Source organism: Vicugna pacos, chromosome 21 (assembly GCF_048564905.1).
Source record: "Vicugna pacos chromosome 21, VicPac4, whole genome shotgun sequence".
Taxonomy (NCBI): domain Eukaryota; kingdom Metazoa; phylum Chordata; class Mammalia; order Artiodactyla; family Camelidae; genus Vicugna; species Vicugna pacos.
This window is the reverse complement of record NC_133007.1, coordinates 20736441-20751537: the sequence shown is the minus strand read 5'-3', so window position 1 is coordinate 20751537 and position 15097 is coordinate 20736441. Positions and strand designations below refer to the sequence as shown.

Here is a 15097-nt window from a genome sequence, read left to right as displayed (position 1 = left end):
CTTTCCAAATACTATCTTGAATTGGTTCATTCTTCTTCATCATCAGTGCCACCAGCTTAGTCCACAGTATCTTCAGCTCTTGCCCGGGATTGCTATCGCTCTCTCCTAACTGGTTTTCCACCTTCCCCTTTTGCCTCCATCAGAACTGTTTTTGGTACAATAGCAAGGTGCAAACACAAATTGAAATATATCACTTCTCTACTTAACACCCTTTTGTGGCTCCCTATTACGTTTAGTAATTCCTTATCATAATCTGTTCTCTGTCTTTCTAACCTCATCTTGTGCCTTCCTTACTTGCTCACAACTCTTCAGCTGTTGAGTAGTCTTCCTTAAATTCCTTGAACCCTTCTTTTTCCCACCTGCCTCTATCTACAACACTGTTCCCCCAATTTCTATAGGACTGGCTCTTCTTATCCTGACTTAAATACTATTTCCTTCTCAGATCATTTTATCTAAAGTAGACATTGCCATTGGTTTTATATTTCAACCATATGTTTGTTTCTTTCATAGCTCTTACCACAACTTGTATTTATTTTATGTGTTTGTTTTCTTGTATTTGGTCCATTTTCCCCATTAAGGTCTTTGAGGATAGAGACTTCATTTCTCTTGTTTTCTGTTGGAATACCAGCACCTAGCACATTTCTTGGCACATGGTTGATATTCAGTAAATATTTGTTGAATGAATTAAGAAAAGTGCAAACCTGGCCATGTCCAATTTTATGTTTGTAGTTTTTCTGTTTGGATTTTAATATATCCAGTTTTCTAAATCCAGAGTATCATATATAAAGAAATTCACGACAGATCTAAGATTTCTTGGCAAGAAAGCAGTTCTTAGCAAGAAAGTTAAAATAGCAGACTGAAGAGAATAAATGGCAATAATGCCTCAGATCAAATTCTAATTTTCAACTCAGATTTTGCTCCCTATATCACACCCTGGATATGAATTCATATGATCTAGATTGCTGTGATGGTTAGGAAAGCATATTTTTTGAAGCACATGGAATGACTGGTTAATGTCACTCTGGTGTTTTGTTAATGATTCCTCCATGATTCTAAAATTTATATTTAGGTTTTTTTTTAACTTAAAATTTTTTTTTTTAATTTTGTGGTGGGTAGGTAATTAGGTTTTTATTTATTTATTTATTTATTTTAGTGGAGGTACTGGGGATTGAACCCAGGACCTCATGCATGCTGAGCACATACTCTATCACTGAACTATACCCTCCCCCCTACATTTAGCTATTCAGTGCGTTTACTTTTCTCCTGCCAAGTATTTTATGCTTTTCCCTTCCCCCTAACGACACACACTGTTTTAAGGAGACTGTTCAATTCTGTTATCACAAAATTGGGGATGACCACAAAACTTTAATCCTGGTTATCTAGTACTTGCCTGTCAATCAGTGGGTCTTTCCCCCCTTACTATGTCACCTCTTTTCCAGCAATACTGTGTATGCCTTTAGCTCATTGAAGACATGAACCATGTGTTATCACTGTATCCCTAGTTTCTGGTACATAACCATTGCTCAGTAAATGGGAACTACCATGTTAATCTCGGAAAATTGGAAAATGACATTTGTACTATATGGTCTATACTTCCCTCCTTTTCCATTACATTGGCTTCTAACTTACAGTATGTTCTATTTACTGTATTTTTATCTCCGTGTAAACTGAATATGAATACTGGTGGTGATTTTCTTTATAGCAGACTTCTTCTTAGGAACTTAAGATACAAGATGATGCATTTTTTTGCATGTATGTTTCAGATATGATCATTCTGTTTCAAATGACAAAGCCCTGATGGTGCTAACTGAAGAACCACTACTTTATATTCCTCCACCTCCTTGTCAGCCCCTGATTAACACAACAGAATCTCTCAGGTGAGTTTTATAGATTGTTGCAGGTATATCTCAGTGGGTTCCTGTGTTTAGCTTTGGAACCTGGAAAAGTATTTGTTCAGATTAACCAAGTGGCTGAGAAAATCTCTGAATTATTTATTGGATAAGCATAAGCACATCAGTTGTTGTCTGCTTTCCCCACCAACCTGATAGAGATGGTGATGGATCTGTTTCATATGGTGGTACTGGGGTTGTATATGTAAACATGTCCTATTTGAAAACTACAGAATGATATTAGTATAAAAATCTAGGGTAAGTGTTAGACATGCAGGTAGTAACATTCATAGTGGAAGGTACCTTTTTCTTCAAATGGGAAGATAATAATTTGAAGATTTGTGATTCTGGAGTCACTTTTGCATTAGTGTACCTTTCTTTATCTACTTTTCCCTTGAATTTTTTCCTGTGATTTTGAATCCTATCCTTGAACCTCAAAAACTGCTTCAGTTTTGGGGTTTTTTTGGTGATACATAGTAATCAACTATAGTTAAGTAAATATAGTCACAACTATTCTAAAAAATAAGCAAAATAAAGGGAAGTTATATTTGAGCTAGGCTTTTTTTTTTTTTAATTCCAGTGTTGGAAAATCTGGATTGAAATTTCTCTCTTTCTCTTTTCCTCCTCCCAAAAGAGCATGATTTTCAAAGGTTTTAATGCCTCCATCTGTTGTTAGGAGTCTTATGACTTGTTTCGTGTTCTCCAGTGTCTCCAGTATTTGTGTGTACATAGTCCAAGAGCAGAAACAGGAAATACATTTTTGTGGAAAAATCTTTGCATCCAGTATTTATGTTTGGCAGGTATTTAGCTATGATTTTCTTTGAATTTTGAACTCATGATTGATGAGGTACTGTATAAAAATGCATGTCTTATTAAAAACAACATTATCTTAGCTTTCTCAAATTAAAAAGCAGTTTGAATCATTAGGCACTTGGAATGCTTTTTGGAACGTAAGAATATGATTAAATTCATTTCCAGCCATGGTTGAGATATCTTTTCTATGAAATACGTTTAATTAATTAAGCTGTTTTATAGGTTAAATCATGAACTTCGAGGGTGGGTTCATAGACATGAAGTGGAAAGGACCAAGTCGAGAAGAATGACGAATAATCAAGAGAAAACCCGAATTCTTCAGGTTTGTTTCTACTGTCTTTGAGCAATAGTTAGCATATTTGTTAGAAGACTTCCCCCAGATGGATTGCTCTCTTCCCTGGGAGATTTGGGAAGCTTGAACTTTGGCCACTTCCTGCTGCCTCCTGCTGCTTCTGATTTCGCTTCACCGCCACTGAAGCCCTCCTCCCAGATTTCACAGCATCATTTAGGTTTTACAGCAGTAGTATTTCCTGCTCAGGCATAGTGCTGTTTCCTGCTGTCTCCCTCACACTTACTTTCAAGCCCAGGGGTTCCTGTGCATGGACATCTGTATCAAATGTTTTTGGCACAAGTGATATAATAAATGATACTGTTTATCTCCTTTGTTCTTAGAGCTTTTCAAACATAGGACAGCTTGGAAGTGAAGGCACGTCTTCATGGAGAGCATTTTTGTACTTAGACATGTAGCACTATAGGTTAATGACAACTCTTATTTAGAGCCTATTTAGTTGAGCTTCTGTCTTTAATGTTGTCTACCACAAAGCACCATTTACTGTCTTTCTGTTGTTCAAATATTTATTACTACTTCTGAAGCACCTGGACCCACACATTGCAAGCTCCCAACATATGCTACCTGTGGTAGTAATAATGAGCCAGGTACTGTTCTAGACCCTGGGAATATAGTAGTGAGTATGGTAAAGTCCCTGCCTTTGTGGAACTAACATTCTGGTAGGTGAGATGAACAATAAACAAGTAAAGTGAAATAAGTCAGACAGAAAAAGACGAATACCGTATGACTTCATTTACATGTGGAATCTTAAAAAAACCCCAAGCTTCCAGTACAGAGGACAGATTGGTGGTTGCCAGAGGTGGCAGGTGAAGGGTATAAAGTTCCAGTTATAAAATAGAAAAATCATGGGGATGTCATTTATAGCGTGGTAACCATAGTTAATAATACTGTAGTGTATATTTGAAAGTTGCTAAGAGAGTAGATCTTTAAAGTTCTCATCACAAGGGAAAAATTAAATTAAAAAATAAACAAGTAAATAAGTATTTAAACATACTAAAAATTAGAAGTTCTCTGAAGAAAAATCAGGGTTGGAGGTTAGGGTTTGAATTGAGAGATGAGTGGCTGTTTTAGATTGTAGTTAGAGAAGCCTTCTCTAAAGAAATTCCACTTGAGAAAGATATTATCAGGTACTTAATGCTAGCTACTTAACTAGCCTCAAAATCTCAGTAGCTTAATGGACTAAACATTTGTTTCTCACCCACTCACAGTCTGAAATAGCTCTCTAGATTGCCTTTCCTCTAAACAGTGACTGAGGAATCCAGGTTCTTCCAGACTGTGGCCCCAACAACTTGAAATCCTTTGCTTCTAGCTTTGAGTATTGGGGAGGAAAGAGTCTGGAAAATTATGCAAAATGTTTTAGGGATCAGGCCTGGTCTTTAGTCCCTATTGCAGTCTCCCTTGCTGTGGGTGAGGTAAATGTAGAACATTGCTTTTGCTATTGGCAGAAAATGAAGGAGTAAACAATATAAAGATCTAGGAGAAAATTTGGAGAAAGATCTTCCAGAGCAAGGGAATACCCTCAGGAGGAAACAGTTTGCGTATTTGAGGAACACCAAGAAGTTGAATAAAACTGGATAGCAGTGACTAAGGGGAGAGGAGCCAGAGATGATGTCAGAGAGACAGAGAAGGCTAAATCACATCAAATCTCTTAGGCAATGGTGAGACCTTTGGTTTTCATCTCATGTGTGAGAGGATAGCATTGAGAGGTTTGAGGTGTGTGACTTGATCTGATTTATATTTTTAAGAGATCACTCTAACTGCAACACAGAGTAGGCCATAGCAGGGAACTTGAGTGGAAGTAGGGAGACCAGTTAAGCCATTTCACTAGTCTAGGCAAGAGATCATCGTGGCCCAGACTAGTGTGGTAGATGTGAAGGTGGAGGAAAGTACCTGAATGCCAAACGTAGTTTAAAAGTATAGTTGATAGAAATTGCTCTTGTAAAAGAACAAGGAATCAATGATAAATCTTATGCTATCGCTACCAGGCAAATAGTGTTGCCACTGACTGAGACTGGGGAAAGATAAGTTGGAGGCAGGAAACAAGAGTTTTAGATACAGTAAGTTTGAAACGGCTATTAGACATTCCAATGGAGAAGTCAAGTAGGCAGTCAGATATCCAGGTCTGAAGTTTAGGGAAGAGGTTGAGATTGGACATTTCATTTGGAATGATATCACCTAGAGAGAAAGTAGAAAGGAAGGAAGAGAATTAAGGAACTGAGTCCTGGAACAACTCCTGCATTAGAGGCTATAAGACAGGGAAGATCAACACTTGAGAAGGAAGAGGAGTGGCTGGCCAGTAGAATGGGAGAAAATGTAGAATAGTTGTGTCCAAAAACCCAAGCAAAGGAAGTTTCTAAAGAAGAGAATGTGATTTACTATAATTATTTACTCTAATAAAATAATGAGGGTTAGTCTCAATGAGCTCATGCTCTGACATTCTGAGATTCTACGATTATCCAGTATGTGTTTTTCTGGGTCTCTCTGACACCATTTGTTTACTTATTATGGCAACTTTATTGGTTGTTAGTACTTCTGGAGGCTACTGGCATCATTACTAATGTCGCAGTTACCTCAGAGTCCCAAAGCTGCTTACTGGCATTGGAATACAATGCCCAGTACTGCAAAAACTCATGTCTGCCAAAACCTACATGTTAGCTGCTACCATGGCCAGAGGAAAAATGGACTCTGTCTCCCTTCTGCTTTCCAAATCTGGTGCAGGTGTATATTATTGGTAGAACCTAAATTTCTTTTTTTCTTCTCATTTTATCAGTGCTCTTTTTATTTTGTTTAATATGTTTATTGAACACCCACTATGTGAGATCTATGTTAGATTTTCATATAATAAGATTCTTGTTACAGAGCCAGAAATTGGAAGCCCTCTATTCATTGGTTGCATCTATCACCAAACAAAATTGTTCCTTCTTATTTTTCCCTTAACGCTTTGTATATTCTTCTGTTTTAGCATCACACTATATGGTTTCCACATATCTGTCTTCCCTGTTAAACTTGAAATTTCTTGAGGACAGAAGTTAAATATTAAATTTTATAGTCCCAGTGCATGTAATAGGCAGTCTATGAAAGTTTCATTGGTGAGGGATGGATGGATAGATGGATACAATAAGGAACAAATGCTAATAATCTTATGATTAAACAATTACTTAAGTCACCATTTGACAAGGTAATAATAAGGTCACTTCCTAACATAATAACTGGTAATGTGCCCTTAAACTCTGATATGCTTACAAAAGTTTTCTGAAGATCAGCTTACAAAGCTGCTAGGGACTATAAGAAGGCATAGTGGAAAGCAGATGCTTTATGGAAGACAGGATTCCAGTGTAGTATGTATAGACCGCTGATGGTTCCAGATCTGGCCAGGAGCCATTGGTGAGGACTCTTTAATGATGAATTAGTCCACAGGTATATTTAGGCACAAAGATCTTTGTGTTTAACTCAGTAAACAATAGGGTCTGGTTTCACTGTGAACCTTTCAATCTTCAGGAAATTTTCATTGAGAAATTAGTTATTTTAGACAAACATAAGTTGTTATGTGTTCAGCAATACTTGGTCAAAGAACTTATGATGCTTGGACTAAGTTTTTGCGCTGTTTCTTTAATCTTTGTGGGAAGTGCCTTAAAATGTCTTACTGTCCGTAAGACACATCTCTCAGCCCAGAATATGACCAAAAGAGTTCCAGTTTCTATGTTGTTGTTTAGTTATGTAAACCTAATATGTCAGAATATTCATGAAAAAAAAACTTTATGAATACTTTAATGAAAGTTTTGTAAATGTAAATGTAGGATGAATCAATTTAGAAAACTCTTCATATAATTTCATAATATGACATTAAACCATTTTTTTTCTTCCAGGGTGCTCTGGGACAGGGCTCAAATTCTCAGCTCATGGCCGTCCAATACACAGAAACCACTAGTATCAGGTAAGAAAGTGTGGAAACTCATGACTAAGGAATTTTAAGTATCTAGTACTTCAGTAAAGTTGAAATGCACACTTCCCTCCATTTAAAACTAGTTCTCGTCACTATCCTGTAGAGATAGATAATTCAAATGTATGTAGTAACTCTGTAACCAGAATATTTCATTCATTTACTGTATGTATATTTAAAAATGGATATTAAAAATACTATTTTTGACACATCCTTGTGATGGCATATTATTTCTTCATTAGTTAAAAATGTTTTAATCTCTGTACCTTTCTCTCAAGCTTGCTGTAAACCTGAAACTGCTATTTAAAAAGTCTTTTTAAAAATGTTCTAAATAAGTTAAGTTTATCTTGTTTATTCATGTATTCTGTATTTAAGAATCCACCTCCTTGCGGAAATTTGTACCCCCAAAATCAGTACTCAAAGTGCTTTCATGGTCATTTGCATTCCCAGCTGAAATTTAACAAAGCAGTACTCTGCCTTCTGTTTCAGCTCTCATACTGTAAAAAAATTGTCCTTTTTGAGATCTGTTTAGTGCCATATCTTTCACATTTTGTGCTTTTGCTTGTGAATTCTTTGTTTAAAACGGCTCCCATGCATAGTACTAAAGTGCTGCCCTAATGCTCGCAAGAGTGCAAGAAAGCTGTATTGTGCCATGTGGAGAAAATGCACATTAGATGAGCTTCATTCAGGCATGATTTACAGTGCTGTTGACTGTGAGTTCAGTGTTAATGAATGAACAGTATATATTAAAGAAGATATCTTTAAATAGAAACACATAAAACAAGGTTATATGTTGATTCGTTGACAAAAATGTTGTAACTTGGGGCTCACAGAAACCTACCCTTTTTTTCCCTTAGGAGGATGGTTTAGGATTTGCTAATTCATTGTTCGCACTGACTTCGTAGAACATCGGCCACCATAAATAATAAAAATTGCCTTATTATTCAAAATATTATGGTCAGAAATGGCCTATTGAGTACATGAAATTATTTTAAAGGAAGTTCTTGTGACTCACGTATGATTTCCTCTTAGGTCAATCTTCCCCTCCTCTTAAGTTAATACAGTTTGATTGAAGACATAAAAGAAGAATATATAAGAAAGAAATACATATGTTTTCTTTTTGAAGAAAAATGAAACATTATTTCTTTAACTCTCCTTTAACTTTTGGATGTTGGCTTATTGTGCTAAACAGTAAAAAAAAAAAACCTAGAAAATATCATTAAGAGCTATATTAATATCATTTGAGTGTATCTTTTGGGATATGATGGGGTTTGAGGTACTATAGTTTTAGTTACAATTTTATCAAGGCACTGACATGGTACTTTTAGTATCTATGGCTAGCACTTGTTGAGTGACTCCTATGGAACAGGACCCATGCTTGGTAGTAACATTTCTGACCCTCGTAATAGTACTATAAGGTTTATATGGTTATCTTCATTTTACTGGTGAGGAAACTGAGGTAGCTCAGAGATTGATTCCCCCAAGAATACCTACTTGAGGAGTGGAGTGGGAATTCAGAGCCAGGTCTATTTGCTTCCAAATCCTAAGCTTTTTTCACCTTTCAGTTAGCCTCGTAGGCAAACACGCCTTCACAGATTTGACAGAATGGTGAAAAGTAACTTTTCTTCAGACTTAATTTTTGTTACCAAAATTTTAAAATCACGCGAACCAATGCAGAAATCTATTTTCTGATACTTTTATTGTTTTTATATGCTTGACTGTCTGGTACACTTGAGAGCCTTGATACAGAAATGAAAGTTCTAGGTTTAGTGAATTGGATCTTACAGACATCCTGACCTTGAGCTTTTCAGAATGTTATTATAAAAATTACTGCCAAGATACTGCTAATATTTTGATTGAGAGAGATTCTTACAATTCAGATGTCACCTTAGAATGGGAACATTTTTGAGAGGATAGAAATTTATTAGTTTAAGTACACTTTGCCATTTTCTTACTTCAGCAGGAACTCAGGGAGTGAGCTACAGGTGTATTATGCTTCACCCAGAAGTTATCAAGACCTCTTTGAAGCCATCCACAGAAGGGGAGACACATTTTATGTCGTGTCGTTTCGAAGGGTAAGTTCATTTTCAAAGAATAAAGGAAGTATTTTTGAAAGCCTGCTGTATACAAGGCGCTGGGCTGAATACTGTGGAAGAAAAAAAGATAGAGATAGGAAGCAATATAAAATAAACTATGTGAGTAAAACAGTCTAAGTGCTATAATACATACTTGACTTTGAGCTGTTCAGCACTATGGAGAGGTAACATGGAATTGATGTCAGGCGATATTTAGAAAATATAAACTGCTTATAGGTTTTTATTCTTTTCCATCTTGATAGCCATACTGTTTGTTTAAAACTAAAGGAGAAGCGCAAAGATAAAAATTTCTTTTCAGGCATTGTGGTGATATTCTCATTTGGTTATTGAAAAGTAGACTTCCCAAATTTTGGTTTAATATGAATCATGGACTGATTAATATATTAATTATGGAATGTTTGGATCTAAGTTCCTCAGCCTCTCTAGTCTTCTTTCTCTTCCCTTTATCAAGCATTTACTCCTGTTAGTGAAGAATGTGTTAGATAATCAGTCAGCTTATGCAGAAGGAAATGTTTATATGAGCACTTTTGAGTGTTATAAATGTTAGACTTACTGGGGGAAAATGCTTAGCTTATTTACATTCCATCTACTTTTCCTCTAAAATGAAAATATAGTCTCCATAGAGTTGCCATATGAATATTTCTGTTGGAGTGCTGTATGTTAGTTAAACCAGGAGCCCATGAATGAGTTAGAATTCCTTTGTGGTCTATATCCTAGGTTTTTCTTTTTCTTTTTCTTAAAAGAATGTGGAGGGGGCATAATTAGAAATAAGCATATACTAACTAATAAATGATTCAATCTCTGATTATTGTCATCCCTCACTATCACTGCTGAAATTCTCAGTTAACTTAGTTCTTTTCCTAACGTGTTAATATCTAGCAGCTCAGAATTTTGGACCAGAGAACTTTACACTTGAAGATTAGGGGAATCAAACATTTCATGTATTTTTAGTTATTAATCAAATATGCTAGGAGATTTGGAAGACTTTAGTGATTTAGAAATCTCATGATTTCTGCCTTTTCACAAAAATTCCCTGTGCTCAGCCTGTTCTCACAGACATAATTGTCATATTTCTATACTGCACCAGCCTCAAAGTTCATTTTCAGCAGCAAGGGGGCAGCTGAGGACAGGGTTTCGTTTTGGCAAGGCTCCAACTGTGTTGACTGATGAGAACTAAATATTAACTTTGTGTTGACACAGTCACATTTAAAATATAGGGGAAAACAAACTTCTAAATATGAGATCTAGCACCACGAAGAGATTTGATGGATGTTAAAGTGAATGTGTTGAAGTATATGTTATGGAAGTTATCACAAAAGCATATTTTTAACACTCAAATAGCCAAATACTTTTTCTTAGGTTTGGGATAATTTCTCTATTATTTGATAAAAACAGTACAATATTTATTAAAAGTAGCCATTGTCAAGCCACGGATTGATGTGACTAGTAACATTTTTCTATGGAAGAGAAAAAGTATTTGTTACAAAGAAAATAATCCTAACCTTAAAAGAACTGTATTTTTATAAAGGAAGATGGATGGTATTTTTTTTAATATGTGCATTACATTTCTTGCATTTGTAAAAGCTATTTCTCATTAGTTTGCTGTAAAAGGTGCTACTAGAGAATTATTTATCACTGCGCCATCCCCTAATCCTTTGATGTTCCAGAAGAGACAGTCTTATGTTTAAAAAAACTGTTAGGACTATCTCTTACATTCTGTTTGAGGTTTTCAGTTCCTAATTAATGATTTATCATATCTTAGTGTTTTATATGAAGGTGAGGTAAGGATAAACCTGAACTTAATTAGATAACAGTAGTTAGGGAGAGAGAGACAGTATTCTTTTTCACTTTTTCTTTCTTACTTTCTTTCATTTTAGCAGTAGGGATAAAGAAGTTAATTTTACCATCATGACTATAAACTATGTCACTGGACAGGAATTTGATTCTTAAACAGTGGATTGTTCTTTTTGTTTTTGCTCAAATGCAAATGAAAGAAGTAAATGATCTCATGTCTTGGTTCTCTTTTCCATTTTTCAGTATAAAATATTCTAACAGTTTCATCAAAAAGGCTGGTGGCATCATTTCTTGTGCAGAAGGATGTAGACTTTTTCTCCTACTTAGGTTCTTAATTTCATTGACAGAAATCATTTTAATTAATGCTGTGCGATTGCATTAGAAATTAAGGGATACAGGAATTCTGATGCCCTAAAGTTTTGCTTAGGATAAACCAGATTAACAGAGCCAATAAACAAGCCATGCTGTTTTATTTTATAATTGGACAGGTGTTAAACAAAATATTTAATACCTAAAAAAAAATGTGGCCATTGACCGTTTAGTATACCATTATTTAATAAACCAGCTCTCTCCCAAACTTAAACTCCCTCATACCCCACACTCCTGCACCCTTTAATCTCATTACAGTTGAGCTGCTGAAATGATTTCTCCAAAGCAGACTCAGTCTTGGGTAACTACTGAGTTCCTGTTATAGGTCAGCAAGAAAGAATGCTTATGATCCCAGTAGTCCCCACAGAGCTTCCAGCCTTTCCGGTTCTTTTGACTTAAGTTTCTGCCTCCAACATAGAAACTTCCTTTACTTTCTTTGTTTTGTTCCAGGTATTCATAACTCGTTTTCTTACAAGTATTTTGTCTTTTTCTCCTCTCTTTGACTTGTTTTAGTGTGATTTGGAGGGGAGTTGGGGGTAGGTGGTGGGAAATAACTTTTTCTCAAACTTTAATATTTGAGTGTGGTATAACTGATATAAAAATAAGAAATCCAACTAGATTTAATGTTTATTTTTTCTTACACTTTCATACGATAGTGTAGGGAGGGAGGAAGTAGTTTAAAGAATATTAGAAAATGAATTCAAGAGTGTGGGACAGGTATAAATAATCAGGAAAACTCAAGTAAAGTAGGATGAGAAAGTGATTCCAAAGAGAGGGGAAGGGGGAGAAAAGATAACATTGAGAAGAAAGGTAGGAAAATGATGCTTACTTTAACTATAACTCCAATAAACATTGAAATACTATCCTTAGATTCTGCTTTCTGATCCATTAACAAGCAGAGGAAGGCATTTTTTATCTTCCCAGGGCAATTTCCCATTAAGGACAGGTTCTCTTTGATTCAGATGGCTGTGAATGTCGTGTCACCATATACTCTTCAATCTTGTTTGATATGTCTTTTTTAAATGAGATGGATGCCTACTTTCGGAGCACTTTTTGTTTCCTTTATATTTTTCATGTTCAGTACCTGTCCTTCAGATCAACAGATTTTTAAGATTGTCTTTTCATCTGTTTCAGATACATACCTAATGTAGCTCTGTGCTGGCCTCAGAGATGTTTTTTTCCTCTTCTCTTCCTGAGTACTTTATGTGTTCTAGACATGATACAATATTTAGGTATTTCACATCTTCTTGGTCTCTTATAAAAAAAAACTTAGAACAGTATCATATGTATGGATTTTAAGGATAACTTTAAGCCATATGGCCTTATTGTAAGATACATGGGATTTGAAGAGGCACAAGAAACTGGTCCAGGAGCTAAGTAGTCCCTCTGTGCTTGTTCTTCACAGACTGGAGTGGACACTAGTCCTCACGGAGAATTGGAATAGTGGCTTGTTGTCATTCCTGATTCAACAGCCGCTCCAGTAATTCCACTGAAGTCTTTTTCACACATTGCTCATTCAGATTCCCCAAACAGAAAGAGGGTCTGATTGTTCTCTGTGTGTGTGTGTGTGTGTTTACTATATCTTATGTAGAATTGCTGTGACAGCCTTGGCTTATGATCCATGATCCATGATCCATTCATTTGTGACCAGGGTTGGATTCCAGGACAGGGGAATAGGGTTGATTTCATTAAGTGTATTATCTTGCTTTGTAAGCCAGCAACTTAAGGCAGAAGGAATGGCTTGGGGCCCCTCTTCTGAGGAAATGATTTTGGTACATCCTTAGAGCTTCATAAACTGTTTATTATGTTACACAGCCCTGCTTTTAAAAAAATTCTTCCTTGTATTGGTCCCTAATTGTTTGATCTTAAAGGCTTGTCTTCTCATCTATATCATAAGCCTCTTAAAGGCAAGAAGTGTCATATGCTTTTTAATTACCACTCCTGACACTCAACACAACGCCAGCCACTCAGTGCTTATAAAACAGAACAATTTTAGGTATGGTTCACTGAGAGAAGTCACAGTGATGGAAGTTCATTGTTTTTTGGAATCATATGAAGGGTATTTTTACATCTGTTTTCTTAAAGAAATTTGCATCTATTTTACTGACATAAGCAGTGCTGAATTCCCCGGAAAGTTCAGTTAGAGATGACCCTTCTTCTGTTCCCTTATGGCTGTACTAGCCAGAGATATGTCAGCTTTGTTCTTGTCTCTGAGTCTAAGCTTTTAAGCTAAAGAAATCACCTTGGTGAAATGTTTGACAATCAGTAGGTAGAACTTTGAGGTACACATATCCACATTTTTTTTTATATATTTGGTGGAAACATTTTGGAGTTGATTGTTAGACCTCACTGCTTTCTTTTGTGGAGAAGAGACAGTATCTGGTATCTCTACAGATTCAGTCAGCATAAGTCAGAAACTTGAAATTTTGTACTATATATAAAATAAACAAGCAACAACTTTCTTCTGAATAGCATATGGAACTATATTCAATATCTTGTAGTAACCTATAATGAAAAAGAATATGAAAAAGAATATATGTATGTATATGTATGACTGAAACATTATGCTGTACACCAGAAATTGACACAACATTATAAACTGATTATACTACAATTAAAAAAAAAACTTGAAACTTTGGACAAAGAACAGAAAAGACTATAATTAGTGAAGAATGGTTGACTGGTGATGTTATTGGTTCAAAATGTTTACCTAAAGTTTATTCCCATGGAAGGCCATAAATAGAATTCCACAGAATAGTAATGATGTTTTCTAAATTAATGCCTAAATTAATACCTGATACATGCTTAGAAGAATGGCATATTTTCTTAATGCATAATGTTTATTTCTTGGAATTTTTTTGTTTAGTATGTATAATTTTATATAAAACCTTCAGAGGCAAGAGAAATTTCCTTAGTAATGAAAGGAAAATAATTTATAAAGTCTACTTCGAAAGGATACAGCTCCTTTTGTTTTGGGACTTTACAGCTTGAGCCTACACATGAATCTTGGAGTTTGGCCATTTTCTTATCTCTACTTTTATGGCCTTTTGGCCAAATTCTTTCTCTGGCTGGAAAAAAAAAAAAGAATAGATGAATTTGGAAAGATACTTACTTTTTTTAAAAAAAAAAGTCTTATCTTAGAAGAGAGACTTAGGAAAAAACCTTCTTGTAGAGGGCTTTTTTCTAAATAATTTTTAGCTTAATTTGAAATATACTGTCATTTAGGTCTAAAGCACATTATAAAAAATAGAACAGAATTGCCTGAGAATCCATTTAAACTAGGTTTATAAGTTTACTTAATAATTATATCAATAACATTATCTTTATATATCTGTTTTCTCTACATTTCATTTATATACAAATACTGACACCTTTAATGTATACAGCCATTATAGTTTACAAACCCCTTTTACGTATATTATCTTGTTACTTCCTTACACATAATAAAGTAAGTATTCCTAGTCTTGTTTTACAGATGAAAAAGTTAGGCAAAGAGAGGTTAAGTGGCTTGTGGAAGGACAAAGAAATGATGAGCAGTGAAACGAGGGCAAGAATTGAGGTGTTCTAATTTAACAAAAATGTTTTTCATTACATTTTGGTGCTGCATTTTAGATGTATTACTGAGTATTTAAACAGCAAAATTACTCTATTCCTCCAAAGCCAACCATGTTGTGTTGCCAAATCTCCTAGACAGTTTTGCTGGAGTTATTACATAACAATAAAAATTTTTTGTTAATTACCTGATTGTTGATTAAGTGCTTTATTAGGTTACACTTTCTAATAGTAAAGAACAACTTAATGGTCTGAAAGATTATGGTATATCTTCAGACTTCAAACCAAGGGAATA

At 35.1% G+C, this 15097-nt stretch overlaps 1 protein-coding gene across 1 annotated transcript in view; it reads left to right on the top strand.

Annotated features, from left to right (window-relative positions):
• The window catches only part of ATF6 (activating transcription factor 6), a 167843-nt gene that overhangs the window by 59183 nt on the left and 93563 nt on the right, over positions 1-15097 (top strand). The window contains exons 11-14 of the mRNA XM_006219220.3: positions 1764-1877; positions 2925-3024; positions 6918-6985; positions 8952-9066. Of these exons, the coding sequence (XP_006219282.3) occupies positions 1764-1877; positions 2925-3024; positions 6918-6985; positions 8952-9066 (397 nt within the window). The remainder of the gene's footprint in view (positions 1-1763; positions 1878-2924; positions 3025-6917; positions 6986-8951; positions 9067-15097) is intronic.